Source organism: Helianthus annuus, chromosome 7, assembly GCF_002127325.2.
Source record: "Helianthus annuus cultivar XRQ/B chromosome 7, HanXRQr2.0-SUNRISE, whole genome shotgun sequence".
Classification (NCBI taxonomy): domain Eukaryota; kingdom Viridiplantae; phylum Streptophyta; class Magnoliopsida; order Asterales; family Asteraceae; genus Helianthus; species Helianthus annuus.
Genome location: NC_035439.2, coordinates 7,336,585 through 7,352,179, shown reverse-complemented (window position 1 = coordinate 7,352,179; position 15,595 = coordinate 7,336,585). Strand labels below are relative to the sequence as shown.

The window sequence follows — 15,595 nt, the reverse complement described above, 5'->3', positions numbered from 1 at the left end:
AAATATTATCTTTGACTGGAGCGCGACACACCTTGAATTTTGCAAGTCTTAATAACAAGCCTTACACAAAACTCTATTGGAACCGCTAATCACCCCAAATTCTTTCAAAAAACTTTTTTTTACTTGTCTTGGTTTAATTTCGGAATACCATGTTCTAAAAAGGTTATATTGTTACAAATTTACAACCGATAGCAATAAAAAGAACCAACATAAGAAAATAATGAAACAACATGACAAATCTAGTTAAAATTTGATTATATATACTTGATCATATTATAAACTCATTCCCACAAAAAGTGAGTTTTGAGCCTTTAGTGAGCATAAAAGCATACATCTTTAAATCAAATGCTCATTTTTCATTTCTTGAGTGAATAGCCGCTTGATTTCTTACAACTCTAGAACTTGCTATGACGATACATTCCCGGTTCTTACCAACTGAAACCCAAGTAAGTAAATGATGGATGCATTAGGACTAACCCTTTTTCTTTTCAACACCATTATTTTTCATTTTTTATCACCTACCGAAAATCCCCCTAGTTAACTCCTTTGAGCCTAAACATTTTCGTTTCTAAACCCACAAAACAAATACCTTTATCCACCAAAACCCTTTTTATTTTCAAACCCTTTATTTTAGTAAAAAGCTCGGTTTTCTTGTGACGATCCCGTATAAAAAAATGAAGTATAGCAATAAACAAACAAGTTCCTCAAAGAAACTTTGTTTGAAAATGCTTTGTTTGAATAAAAATCACAAAAACAAAAAGTTTTACGATGACCGACGCTTTTTACGTTTTTAGCGCTTTTTACTAATCACTCACCCAAAACCACCTACCTTTAAGTCAAGCCTAACCCTTCCCCAAGACCTCTTGATATTTACAAAGGTTTATAGTTAAAAAGGAGGAGAATTGATTGCTTGGCAAGCATATGGTAGAAGTAAGTTCCATGCCGGTCTTGAGTGTTTCACAAAAATACATCTTCGGCCGACTGTTAAGTGATCTCCCGTGAGGTATGTGAACTTGTGTATAAATGAAATTTTAAAGAGGCATGTTATGCCTAAATAAGTAATTTCCTCTTATGAAACGTTCTAAACAAATCATAACGAATATGATTGTAAATAACATACAAATAAAGCCTAAGAAAAGATCTTGGATTCCCGACACTCAAAACAAGCCCAAAACTTCTCTTCTACCCATTCCATTTTGGAGTGTAAGCCACATTATAAAGGGTTTTGCTTGAGGACAAGCAAAGATTCAAGTGTGGGGGTATTTGATGTGTGTAAAATGCAACATATAAAATACATCAATTGAGGCATAAAACTAACCCTTTTTAGTACTAATGTTGGAAAAAAGTGTGCTTTTGTCTTCCTTTTGTATTTTCAGGATTAAATGAGCGTAAATGAACAAAAGAAACAAATATGCAGCAAAATCTAACATAAATACAAGAAAAGGAGTAAACGTGGCATGCCCGACCTCTCGATGGCATCTTCCCAAGTTAAAACAAAGAAACAGAAGGCTGACCACGGCCCCGTGTTCTGCGGACACGGGGGCGTGGCCAAGTGTCTACAGAAAAGACAAAGTTGTAGAAGCTTCTATTCCCAGCACGGGGGCATGCCCAGCTCCACACGGGTCGTGATCAACGCTAAGATTCGCAGAAACTTGCAAATCTTGATAGTACAGATACGCTTCTGCACACGGGGCCGTGCCCAGCAGCCACGGGGGTGTGTGGAGCTAATATAGACAAATTGCAATTAATGAAGAAAGAGAAAGAGGATGGACACGTGACCGTGCCCAATGAACACGGGGCCGTGTCCGGGCATCTGTGCAGGCTATAAATAGAGGTGCATGTTTCACTTCAAAGGCATCACTTGGCAAACCACGTCTCTCCCACTTCACCCACACTCCACCACCACTACAACCCACATGCACCACCATCATCCATCATCCATCTTAGAGTGTGTATAGTAGTCTCGGGATCCAAGATTGATAGTAAGAGTTCTAGACAATCAAAGGCCATGTTTGCCCAAGTCTCTTACATCACTTGGTGAAGATAAGCATTTAGTGTAATACTTTTGATTTTTAATCTTTTCTCACTTTTTATTTGGTTTTGTATTAATGACTTTAATAATTAGTTTCTTATGTTGAAGGTGAAGCTTTCTTATCATTTGTCCGTGGTGTCTTGGCATAATTTTACTGTCTATAAAAAATAAAAGATTTTCACCATTCATATTTCGACGGTCTATATAGAGATATGTTGGCTACCTGGTCGGGGTTAAGGGAATGGTTTGGTAAGGTTCATGCCTTGTTCAGTGTATAGATCCTGCAAGGACCTGGGTCAAGCTTACTAGGACCTCCATCAATACCCACTGGTATTGGATGGCGAGGGTACGAATGGCTTGATCCCCTCATATGTAAACTACTATTAATACATTAACCCGACTATTTGGGATTATATCCCTGCTGGCTCAAACCACTTAGGCGAGGGTAACGTCACCTTCAAAAGAGGGGCGTACCACATTACGCATTAATAACTTAATTAATTATCTTCCAATATTCTGACCCTTTAGGATTGTATCCTTGCTGACTCAAACTACTGGGTTGAGGGTAACGTCACCTTCAAAAGAGGGGCCTACAACTATAACTAAGATAATCTCTTAAAGAGTGCGAAAGTTCAGAAATCATCAAAGGTTACACTAAAGGCGAGTCGGATCCAAGTGATTCATCTTGTCTATCTGTTTTTTATTTTATTTTATTTTTCAGCATTTTTAGTTTTTGTTTTCATGTTTAACACCTTTTCTAAAATTTTGATTTGATTAGACGTTGAGGATAAACCGGTACTAAAAGCTCTTGTGTCCTTGGACGACCTCGGTATCTTACCAACGCTACACTACACTACGCTCACGATGGGTGCACTTGCCCATATGTGTGTTTAGTTTTAGTAGAATATCGTGTTTTATAAATTTAAAACTTGACTAAAGTGTTAAAAAGGGCTTAAAATATAACTAAAAACGTATAACACACTACGCACATCAGCGACACTTGCGTCCTATCCTCGAACTTTTGCGTAATGAACAACTTTACGCCAAATTCTCCAAGTGTGAATTTTGGCTGAAAGAAGTTCAATTTCTTGGTCATGTCCTCAACAAACTTGGTATTCACGTTGACCCTGTGAAAATCTAAGTTGTGAAGAATTGGATTGCTCCTAAGTCTCCGTCTGAGATTCGTTCATTCTTTGGATTGGCTAGTTATTATCGTCGCTTTATTCCGAACTTTTCTAAGTCGCCGTTCCTCTCACTTCCTTGACTCAAAAAGACAAACATTTTGTTTGGGGTCCCAAGCAAGAGGAATATTTTCAAACTCTCAAGGACATGCTTTGCAATGCTCCTATCCTTGCTTTTCCCGACAGAAATGACGCTTTCGTCGTGTATTGCGAAGCATCCAACCAAGGTCTTGGCTGCGTTCTTATGCAACGGGAAAAGGTCATCGCTTACGCGTCGAGACAACTTAAAATTCATGAGAAAAACTACACTACACACGATCTTGAACTTGGTGCATTTGTTTTTGCATTGAAGATATGGCGACACTACCTCTATGGTACTAAGTGTGTGGTCTTCACCGACCATAAGAGCCTTCAGCACATCTTCAATCAAAAGGAACTCAACATGAGTCAACGTCGTTGGGTAGAATTGTTAAACGACTATGACTGCGAAATCTTGTGTCACAACACTATGCCCTCTCGTACCATGAAGTGGCACTTTTCCCAGTTTAGGACAAGATTCGTCTCCTCGCACCTCTTAAACATCTTCTTCAAATTTTCCAGACGTTGATCAAAGGAATCTCCAAACACTGAAAAGTCATCCATGAAAACCTCCATAGAATCCCCGATCATATCATGGAAAATTGCAACCATGCATCTCTGGAAGGTTGCCGGTGCATTGCATAACCCAAAAGGCATCTGACGGTAGGAGAATGTGCCAAAAAGGCAAGTAAAGGTAGTCTTCTCCTGATCCTAAGGAGCGATAGGAATTTTAAAGTATCCAGAAAACCCGTCCAAGAAACAGTAATACGACTTCCCCAACAGACATTCCAACATTTGGTCGATGAATGGAAGCGGGAAGTGATCCTTGCGAGTAGCATCATTGAGTTTGCGGTAGTCAATGCAAACTCGCCACCCAGTGACTGTACGGGTAGGAATCAACTCATTCCTATCATTCGGGACTATAGTAATACCACCTTTCTTGGGTATTACCTGCACTGGACTCACCCACACATAGTCAGATATAGGATAAATCAATCCGGTATCCAACAAGTTAATCACTTCTTTCTTGACCACATCTTGCATTCGGATTCAACCGCCTCTGAGGCTGTGCACAGGGTTTGTACTCTTCTTCCATCAGAATTTTGCGAGTACAAAAAGAAGGATTGATGCCTTTGAAATCCATAATATTCCATGCTAATGCTTTCTTATGAAGTTTCAAAAAACCAAGCAGTCTGCTCTTATCCTCGTCCACCAAAGATGATGAGATAATGACCAGCAGCCGGCTCTCCTTGTCTAGAAATGCGTACTCCAAATGGGGCGGAAGCTCCCTAAGCTCCAAAGACGGTGGATCTTCAACCGAAGGCTTCGACTTTTCTGCATTCTCACGATCAATTTCTATAAATCGATCCGGACTCTGGGAACCATCGTCACCAATCTGATATACTGGCTGCTCGAAATCGTGGCCCTCCTGCGTAATGCCATCTAGGTCCCCACACAACAGATGTGTGTCCGAATCAATCTCCTCGATCGTGCCCTGGAAATGTGTGCTCACATACGTGTTGACAATGTCAACATAGTAAAGCGCATCATCCTGACTCTGCGGGTGCTGCATTTACCGCTTTATATCAAAGGTCACATGCTCGTCATTCACTCGGAGTGTAATCTGCCCTGCGGCTACATCTACAATGGTCCGAGCTGTATTCAAGAATGGACGTCCGAGAATCAAAAGCACCCTAGAGTCCTCATTCATATCCAGGATAACAAAATCCACGGGAAACACAAACTTATCAATCTTAACAAGCATATTCTCTACAAATCCACGCGGATACTTGATAGAACGATCGGCTAGTCGAATGCTCATACGTGTAGGCGACAACTCACCTAGATCCAACTTTGTAAAAACCTTATAGGGCATAAGGTTGATACTCGCTCCCAAGTCAGCCAATGCATGGCTAACAGACATATTTCCAATCAAACAAGGAAGCGTGAAACTGCTAGGATCTCCCATTTTTTGTGGGTAGATGATTTTGAAGAATGGCAGAGCAGCTTTCGTTCATCACCACACAGGACATATCCTCAAGCTTCTGCTTATTCGAGAGGATGTCCTTCAAGAACTTCGCATACTTCGACATCTGGGCCAAGGCTTCAACAAACGGTGTGCTTATATGCAATTGTTTAAACATTTCAAGGAATTTACTGTATTGTTCTTCATTTTTCTGTTTCTTCAGCCGGCCCGGATATGGTACTGGAGGAGTGTAATCTTTGGCTGGCTCCTTGACTGGTGCTGTACTTGCTGGGGCACAACCTATCTTGCACCTCGTCTGGTGTGTCAGTCTGGACCTTTTCAGCGATCGGTGGTGGGTCTGATGTGTTGGGTCCTGTCGCTTTGCCACTCCTGGTCATCACCGCATTTACATGCCCGTGCGGATTTGGCTCCGTATTACCTGGAAGACTACCTGGGGGTCTCTCAGACATCATTTTCGCCAGCTGACCAACCTGATTCTCGATATTCTGAATTGAGGCTTTCTGACTCTTCATTTCTCCCTCATGAGCTAAAAAATGATCTTCGCTTTGTTGGTATCGTTTTTCTGCCAACTGATTTGCACTCGTAGAGCTAGAAAGGAGTTGAGCCATCATTTTTTCCAGCTTAGAGCTTGACTGAGCGGCCTGTTGCTGGGAACTACTCCCAGTGCCCTCATTTTGGTACGAGTAGGGACGCGGCTGGAAAGATTGGTTATAAGGCTGGAATTGCTGACCTTGAGCCTGCTGCGGCGCTGGAGCGCGCTGTGCAAATCCTAACAGGTTTTGATTACCCGTATTCGCTCGCCACCCAAAATTTGGGTGATTTCTCCATCCGGGGTTGTATGTATTGCTGTAGGGATTGTTCTGCGGCCTCACCTGATTACTCACGAAATCTACTTCTTCTTGGCCCTCATATAAAACTCCCTGAAAGCATGCACCAGGCTCGTGTGACACTCCGCACTAGTCACACCCTGAACTGGCTTGAGCAGCTTTCTGGGACTTGTCGAATTTCGCTGAAAGAGCTGAGATTTGTGCAGTAATGGCTGTGTAGTCGTCCACAGCGTGCACTCCTGGGCGAGAAGATGATGATGATGTCCGGCCTCTCTCTCCTGCTTGACACGAGCCAGACTTCAACGCAGCTTTTTCTATAATATCATAGGCTTCGTTCGGCGTCTTTGTTCCTAGATCGCCTCCTGCATTCATATCTAATCTCTCTTGCATGTCGTAACTAAGCCCTTGATAGAACGTCAAGACCAGCTGTCTTTTGGAGAAGCCATGATATGGAACATCAAGTAATAAATCTTTGAATCTCTCCCAAGCCGCGTGCAACGACTCTCCCTCATCTTGGCGAAAGGTCACAATCCTGTTTCTCAGCTTGGTTGTTTTCTCAGGAGGGAAGTATTTCTGCATGAACAGCTCCGCCAGCTCATTCCAGGTCCTGATGGACCTAGCTGGAAGTGACATATGCCAAGCTCTGGCTTTGTCCCGCAATGAGAATGGAAACAACCTCAACCGAACAGCATCCTCCGAAACATCTCGAATCTTGAATGTTGAACAAACCTCGAGAAAAGAAGCGATATGTCGTCCGGGATCCTCGTGCTCACATCCGTCAAACTGCACCGAATTCTGCACCATATTTATAATAATAGATTTAATTTCAAAAGTAGGTGCATCTATCGTAGGTCTAATAATACTCGGCTGCAGGCCTTCACGTCCGGGCTGATTTGATTCATTCAAAGGCCGCTCGTCGTCCGCCATGATGATGTGTCCTTCGTCGGCTGGGCCCTCGGCCTCAGCGGGCACGACCTGCTCCGACTCACCTGCTGTGAGTAGCAGGCCAACCGCACGAGATCTTTCGCGAAGACGTCTCCTCAGATCACGCTCAGGCTCGTCTGACGGCTCAACAACTTCAGGAGCGGGGGTTGAAAACATCAACCTGCGAACGAAAAATGACACAATGAATATTTTATTAATATAATAATGCTGGTTTTTTTTTGCTGAAAAGATATAGAATCTTTGTAAAAATGGGCTGGAAATTTTATAAAAATTCAAAAGCGAGCCCAAAATTTTGTAAAAATTAAAACAATGAAAATAATCGGATCGGCTAGTGTAAAAATGATTTTTCGGAGCCGAAAATTTAAAGAATAAAAGAATAACAAGTTCGAATTTGAACAAATAAATGGAATAAAAATTCGCAAGTGTATAAAATAATCTTGAAAACGAATAAATAAAATTAAAAACAAGAAACATTAACAAACAAATCAGTGAATAAATAATCACGAAACTATTCACAAATATTAACAAGTATATACACCGATAAAATAATGACTCGGGTCATTCCTAAAGCTCGCCACGTCCCCGGCAACGGCGCCAAAAACTTGATGTGTGTGCGTATATACATGTTTTTACAATGAATCTAACACACGATTCGGTTTTAAATTTATAAAAGTGATTTATACTTCAACATTAAAACACACACGAAAGGGAAAGTGTACCCCGTCATATATGTAGTAAAGCATCTGTAAGAACCAAGTATCGATCCAAGTAAGGGGGCAGAGGAATAATACTAGACCTTTATCATTAAATTAATGGAAGAAAGATAAGTTATGTGACTTTCTAAAAACTAAAGTAAGCATAAACAAAGATGTAAAACAACATAATAGACTCCAAATAAAAAAAATAGGTATATAGCCTTGCTTTATACACAACCAAAGTATATAAACTAAGTCGGTTTTGTCACTTGAAACATTTGATCCATTTTCCATTTTCAAGACAATTAGTATCCCTTTCGGGAATCCTAACATGACAATCATTTGGAAAGCTAAAACGATAAACACACTTTAACCACCTAAGATTGTTCTTTAACGTGCAATTGATAAATGTCTATGAAAATCCCCTAAAGATACGTTAGTCATCCGTTAAGAGTTTTCTAACCTCACTTAATCAAGGAAAGCGACACCGATAAACACAATGCAACCACCGAGACAAGCATAAACTAGATTAAATCACAACCGAGTTCATTTTACAAATCTTGCACATAAATTCACAAAGATAACAATTAATGGCAAGAATTCATAATCACACAATTTAACCCGTTAAGGTCCTTACGTGAAGGAAAGCTTTCTTGATTAGCGATAATTACCCCTTATTACACCACTTAGCCATTTCTAGTATCATGGTGCACACATTTAAACAAGTTAAACTAGTTTAGCAAGTTTAAAGTCTACTAGCATATGATTAATTAAGCTTCTTCTTTCAAATATCTCAACTAACCATATACTAATCATCCAAGATAATTACTTATAATCAAGAAACCAACATCAATAAACAAGGTTGCAAACTAATCATCAAAGATTAACATAGAAAATGCTTCAAAGTGTCATTACAAACATAATTAACATACTAGAGGTTGTAATTAAGCAAGGGATTCTAGTGTTTTTGCCCAAAGGCTTACATTAATATATAAAAATTAATCTACATGCTTGAAACATAGCAAAAATTATGGAAAGATTAGAGAATCAAACCATAAACAAGCACTAGATTAAGAATCCGGATCGTAACGGAGAAAATCGACACAATGTGGCTTGAATCCGGGTGAAAGCTAGTGCCTCCGGAGCCTGTGAATTCGCCGAAATAACTCCCAAAAGTCCAGAATTACGAAATGAAGCTGCTATCTGCTTTTAACTTTTTGCGATCGCACGGTCGTCCCAATAAAGTGCATGACCGTTCACTTTTAAATCATTGTTCACCATACCGCATGACATCATCAGATCTTGACCGGTCTTCAGATACGCACGACCATTTCATGGGCCGCACGAGCGTGCATCTCCGGGCTTGGATGACACGAGCACTTGAACGGGCAGTGCCTTTCCGGGGTTGGGCTGGACATCGGATCCGCACGGGAGTGCCTCCAGTGGCACGATCGTTCCACTCCGAGAGAGGCTTGCACTCCGGATCGCACTGGCTGTGCATCACCGAGAAGAGCTTGGTTGTCGGATCCGCACGGTCGTTCCGTAGGTCGCACGACCGTGCCAAATGCCCAGGTCAGAATCTTCACAGAATGTTCGCACCTTTGTCGTTTTGCTCGGAAAGTCCTCGTTTTCATCGTCTTCTTGTTCGGCATGCTGTTTTAGGCCTGTAAATAAAAGTATACCTGATTAAGTATCCGAATAACGGTTTTACGGCTGAAAACGCATGAAATGGGGGTAATATGGGGGAATAAAGTATGTGTAATTTGGCGAATATCAGTTACTTCGCCAAAAGACCGATGAGCAATTCAAAAAATTCGTAAATTTACAAAATAATTGCACATCAATCTTCCATTTGTGGAAGTCCTCACTCAATTGCCTAAATATTCAAAATTAATGAGAGACTTCCTCACTCATAAAAGGAAAACTGAAACATTGCAACTAGTTAATTTAAGTGAAGAATGCTCCACCGTACTACTTAACAAACTCCCACAAAAGAAAATCGACCCCGGATGCTTCACCATCCCTTGTTCCATTGGGGGATCACCCATACGCAATGCACTAGCCGATCTTGGGGCTAGCATTAATCTCATGCCCGCATCAATGTTCGACTGACTCAGACTAGGTAAAACAAGTCCCACAAAGATGAGCATACAACTTGCCGATAGGTCTATCAAATATCCACAAGGTGTCGCCGAAAATCTATTGGTAAAATTTGGAGACTTTGCCACAGCCCACGAAATGGTAGACATGAATGGTGGGAAATTAACATTGTGGGTAGGGGACAAGGAAATGGAGTTTGGGGTTGGGAAAAGAGTAGATGACGACGACCCGGTCAACTACATGAAAGTCATAGACTCAAGCTTGGATGGTGCTCTCCGACGATGCAACATGGGATGCAAAACATCCCACTTGGGTAACATATGACTGACTTTGGGCTAGCCAAGGACCCTTATTAACGTGGCGCACCACGGAGGCATTCCGCGGAACTATCCTTAGTTTTAGTTTAGATTAACTTTTATGCTTTCTAGTTTAGTTTTAATTTTCAGGAATAAAAGACACTCGGAATGGTGGAGGTTACTAAGGGAAACTTGAACCCACACCCCATGCACAAAAACAGAGCCTCGAGACAATTTTTCTTCATTACAGCAAGTTCAGCACGGGGCCGTGCCCAGACCAACACGGGTCGTGCCCAAATGCCCAGTAACATAAATTTTTGCTTTTAAACACCTTTTTACACATTCAATGAACCTAAAAATTTATTTTTGGGACACATTGAGGACAATGTATAATTTAAGTGTGGGGGGGGGGGATGCTAAAACCTTGAATTTTGCAAGTTCTAATAACAAGCCTTACACAAAACTCTATTGGAACCGCTAATCACCCCAAATTTTTTCAAAAAACTTTTTTTTACTTGTCTTGGTTTAATTTGGGAATAACAAGTTCTAAAAAGGTTATATTGTTACAAATTTACAACCTGTGACACCCCAGGAAAATCAGTAAACGATACAACTTACCTAACTTCCTCAGTAACCGCATGCTAAATTTCGGGACGAAATTTCTTTTAAGTTGGGGATAATGTGACAACTCGAATTTCCAAGATTTCTATTTCGCATTTATTGCATGTTCATTGTTTGTGTAGTTAATTATTTGCACAATTAGTTGCTATGGAATTGTATACGTTTTGGATACAATGAAGTGTATTGTGTGATGGTGCATGGTTATGTGTTAATTGTGATAAATTGTTAAATGCATAAACTTGGTGGTGAAACTGTGAAATTGTTATGTAATGGTGTACTTATGTAAAAGTAAATACTTGAGGTTGTAGAGTGCAATTAGTGTAATCCTAGTGATACTTAACCCTAATTCCTTTTCACTAATCATTACACAAAACAAAACACGTACTTTCATTCTCTGATTCTCTGGCAATCATCATCTCCATCACAAGCACAAGTCTCCTGCATCAATCTTAATCTTGCAATCTAGTTAGAATCAATCCAAGGTAATTGTTAATGATTGTTTGTTGTTTTGATTCTTGATTGTGGGATTCTTGTAAACCCTAGTTCTTCACATGTTAGTTCTGTAATTGTTGGTTTGGTTCTGATTATTGTGATAATGTTATTGCTTAGTGTAGAATCGATGGCCTGATGATTTAGATTCATGGTATATTAGAAATATTGATGGTTGTTTTGATCAGTGCAATGCAAAGTATGAATTAGGGTTTTTGGTCGTATGAATATTAGAACGTAACTGTTACAATCGTGCAATGGAATTGAGCATCTAATGAGTTATGTTTGTCAGAGTTTTGATAGCATGTTAGTCCGAACTTTGATGAACATTATATCTTGTCCGAGTTTTATGCTTTGTAACCTAGTCAGACTTTTGTGTTAGATAAGTGTCCGATGTTTATGTATATATAACATGCTTATCCGATTTTTGTGAGACATAAGGGGTGTCCGACCTTTGGTTATTAAAGGGTCCGACTTTTATAGTATTTGGCAAGTCCGACTTTCATGAATGCTAGTTAGGTCCGAGTTTGATTGAATTATAGGTAGTCCGACTTTCATAAGGTTGCGAGGGTCCGAGTTTCTTTGTAAGGGGCCATGTCCGACCTTTTCGAAAGAATTCAGGGAGTCCGAGTTTGGTGGGGATGTTTGTCCGATCTTTATGCAAAACAAAGGGGAGTCCGACTTTCTTGCCAAGAGTCAACATGTCCGAATTTTTATAAGGCAGCCTAGTCCGAGTTTTATAGCTTAAGAGCTTGGTCCGACTTTTGTTTATGGACATGGGGTCCGAAGTTTTTGCTTGCACATGTTGAACGAGTTATGCTTTGATGTTATGTCCGAACATTATGCACCTCACAAAGGAAATCCGACTTTTAATATATTGTATAGGCCCAAAGTTTGCTTATAAAAGTCTTGTCCGAGTTTGCTTGTGATAAGGTGGCCTGATTTATGTATGCTTTGTATATGATGTCCGAGTTTTAATGTACGCACGCATGATCCGAACAATTGTTGTGTCTTGTAGTCTGAACTGTAATATTGATGCATGATCGAGTTCTGTTAATTCAATTAAGTGTGTAACCCTGATTTAAGTGAGTTATTCGATGATGATATTAGAAAATACTGTGAAAGACACTGATGTGAAGTATGAATGACGTGAAACTGATTAAGTGATTATACGATACATGATGTTAACTGTCAAACGCTTTGTGACATAGATTACATGCGTATCATTACGAACATGAACTGATTTAATACACGTGCACACTATAGGACTTGACTGATTACTTGTGAGCGCATATCATAGCATACCGAGCAAACCAAGGTGAGTTCACACAGCCAAGGCATGGGGTTCCCAGGGTGGGAATGGGATTGATTTATTTATTTGTACTTCTTTAGATAATGGAACGTAGTGATATGATCCTCGGGTGAGGAAGGTGATTGGTTAAGATACTGCTAGACTAGTGATGCTTATAGAACTGATCTTCGCACACACGCCGGGGTTGGCTGCGATAATATGACTGATATTCGCACACATGCCAGGGTTGGCTGCGATAATATGACTAATCTTCGCACATATGCCTAGGAAGGCTGCGAACTATGCACTAAAACTTCGCACAGGTGCCGGGTGGCCGCGATACAAACATACCTAGTCTAGAATACTTGAGAACTTTCCCAAATCTTCGCATACATGCCGAGAGGCCCGCGATGGAAACTAATACGATACATGACTTAACGAACGAACATAATGCTACTCATACTATTACCATTACTGAACTATACACTGTGAACTCGCTCAACTAGTTGTTGACTCTCTACTACATGCCTTGCAGGTCGTTAGATACATGGAGCTTGCACAGGGAGGAGTAGGTCGTTGTGGAGCATGGATCGTGGATGCCATGTTAAAACATTTAAACATTTGAACTATGATATACATTGGATTTTCATACTTATGCTTCCGCTACGCTTGATACTATATTTATGTTTTGAACACCTATCGTATTGAATGATTGGTTTGCATTTATTTTACTTGATATTAATTACATGTTCAATATGATTGGTGGCTTGATCCTGGTCAGTCACGCTCCCAAGCGGTGATACTCCGCAGGTGGATTTTGGGGGTGTGACACAACCGATAGCAATAAAAAGAACCAACATAAGAAAATTATGAAACGGCATGACAAATCTAGATAAAATTTGATTATATATACTTGATCACATTATAAACCCATTCCCACAAAAAGTGAGTTTTGAGCCTTTAGTGAGCATAAAAGCATACATCTTTAAATCAAATGCTCATTTTTCGTTTCTTGTGTGAATAGCCGCTTGATTTCTTACAACTCTAGAACTTGCTATGACGATACATTCCCGGTTCTTACCAACTTAAACCCAAGTAAGTAAATGATGGATGCATTAGGACTAACCCTTTTTCTTTTCAACACCATTATTTTTCATTTTTTATCACCTACCGAAAATCTCCTTAGTTAACTCCTTTGAGCCTAAACCTTTTCGTTTCTAAACCCACAAAACAAATACCTTTATCCACCAAAACCCTTTTTATTTTCAAACCCTTTATTTTAGTAAAAAGCTCGGTTTTCTTGTGACGATCCCGTATAAAAAAAAGGGAAATTGGCCTGTAATAATCCCACCTAGACCTTATTGGTCATTAATAATCCCACCTCAGAATATTCCCCCCACCAGTCCCACTTTTCAGCTATTTTTCCTACAATGGTCCCCCGTTAAAGAATCTTAACGGAGTTAAGCTTTTTTCCAAACTACAAACAGATTTTTTAGGGCTTTTGACTAGAACGACGATACGAGTCCATTGATGTAAAACTTGCCTCGAAACAGTGCTCTAAACGATGAAAATGACACTTCAATTCGGGTGTTTAAATTTCCAATTAACCAAAATCAAGTCACTTGGAGCACCATTTCGAAGTAAGTTTTACATTAATGGATTCGTATCATCGTTCTGATCAAAAGCCCTAAAAAAATCTGTTTGTAATTTGGAAAAAAGCTTAACTCCGTTAACTTTTTTTAACGGGGGACCATTGTAGGAAAAATAAGTGAAAGGTGGGACTGGTGGGGGGGGAGTATTCTAAGGTGGGATTATTAATGGCCAATAAGGTCTAGATGGGATTATTACAGGCCAATTCCCTAAAAAAATGAAATATAGCAATAAACAAACAAGTTCCTCAAAGAAACTTTGTTTGAAAATGCTTTGTTTGAATAAAAATCACAAAAACAAAAAGTTTTAGGATGACCGACGTTTTTTACGTTTTTAGCGCTTTTTACTAATCACTAACCCAAAACCACCTACCTTTAAGCCAAGCCTAACCCTTCCCCAAGTCCTCTTGGTATTTACAAAGGTTTATTGTTAAAAAGGAGGAGAATTTATTGCTTGGCAAGCATATGGTAGAAGTAAGTTCCATGCCGGTCTTGAGTGTTTCACAAAAATACATCTTCGGCCGACTGTTAAGTGATCTCCCGTGAGGTATGTGAACTTGTGTATAAATGGAATTTTAAAGAGGCATGTTATGCCTAAATAAGTAATTTCTCTTATGAAACGTTCTAAACAAATCATAACGAATATGATTGTAAATAACATACAAATAAATCCTAAGAAAAGATCTTGGATTCCCGACACTCAAAACAAGCCCAAAACTTCTCTTCTACCCATTCCTTTTGGGAGTGTAAGCCACATTATAAAGGGTTTTGCTTGAGGACAAGCAAAGATTCAAGTGTGGGGGTATTTGATGTGTGTAAAATGCAACATATAAAATACATCAATTGAGGCATAAAACTAACCCTTTTAGTACTAATGTTGGAAAAAAGTGTGCTTTTGTCTTCCTTTTGTATTTTCAGGATTAAATGAGCGTAAATGAATAAAAGAAACAAATATGCAGCAAAATCTAACATAAATACAAGAAAAGGAATAAACGTGGCATGCCCGACCTCTCGATGGCATCTTCCCAAGTTAAAACAAAGAAACAGAAGGCTGACCACGGCCCCGTGTTCTGCGGACACGGGGGCGTGGCCAAGTGTCTACAGAAAAGACAAAGTTGTAGAAGCTTCTATTCCCAGCACGGGGGCATGCCCAGCTCCACACGGGTCGTGATCAACACTAAGATTCGCAGAATCTTGCAAATCTTGATAGTACAGATACGCTTCTGCACACGGGGTCGTGCCCAGCAGACACGGGGGCGTGTGAAGCAAATATAGACAAATTGCAATTAATGAAGAAAGAGAAAGAGGATGGACACGAGGCCGTGCCCAATGAACACGGGGCCGTGTCCGGGCGTCTCTGCAGGCTATAAATAGAGGTGCATGTTTCACTTCAAAGGCATCACT

General features: G+C 40.1%; 1 protein-coding gene across 1 annotated transcript; it reads right to left on the bottom strand.

The window, feature by feature from the left end:
• Window positions 1–4,864: 4,864 nt before the first annotated feature.
• Window positions 4,865–5,260, bottom strand: LOC110866439. The gene has a single exon (XM_022115586.1). The coding sequence runs from the start codon at window positions 5,258–5,260 to the stop codon at window positions 4,865–4,867; it is 396 nt and encodes a 131-aa protein (XP_021971278.1).
• Window positions 5,261–15,595: the final 10,335 nt, after the last annotated feature.

What these genes read in the sequence shown, in the direction of transcription:
- LOC110866439 (XM_022115586.1), bottom strand. Translation starts at nt 5,260, where the DNA reads ATGGGAGATCCTAGCAGTTTCACGCTTCCTTGTTTGATTGGAAATATG.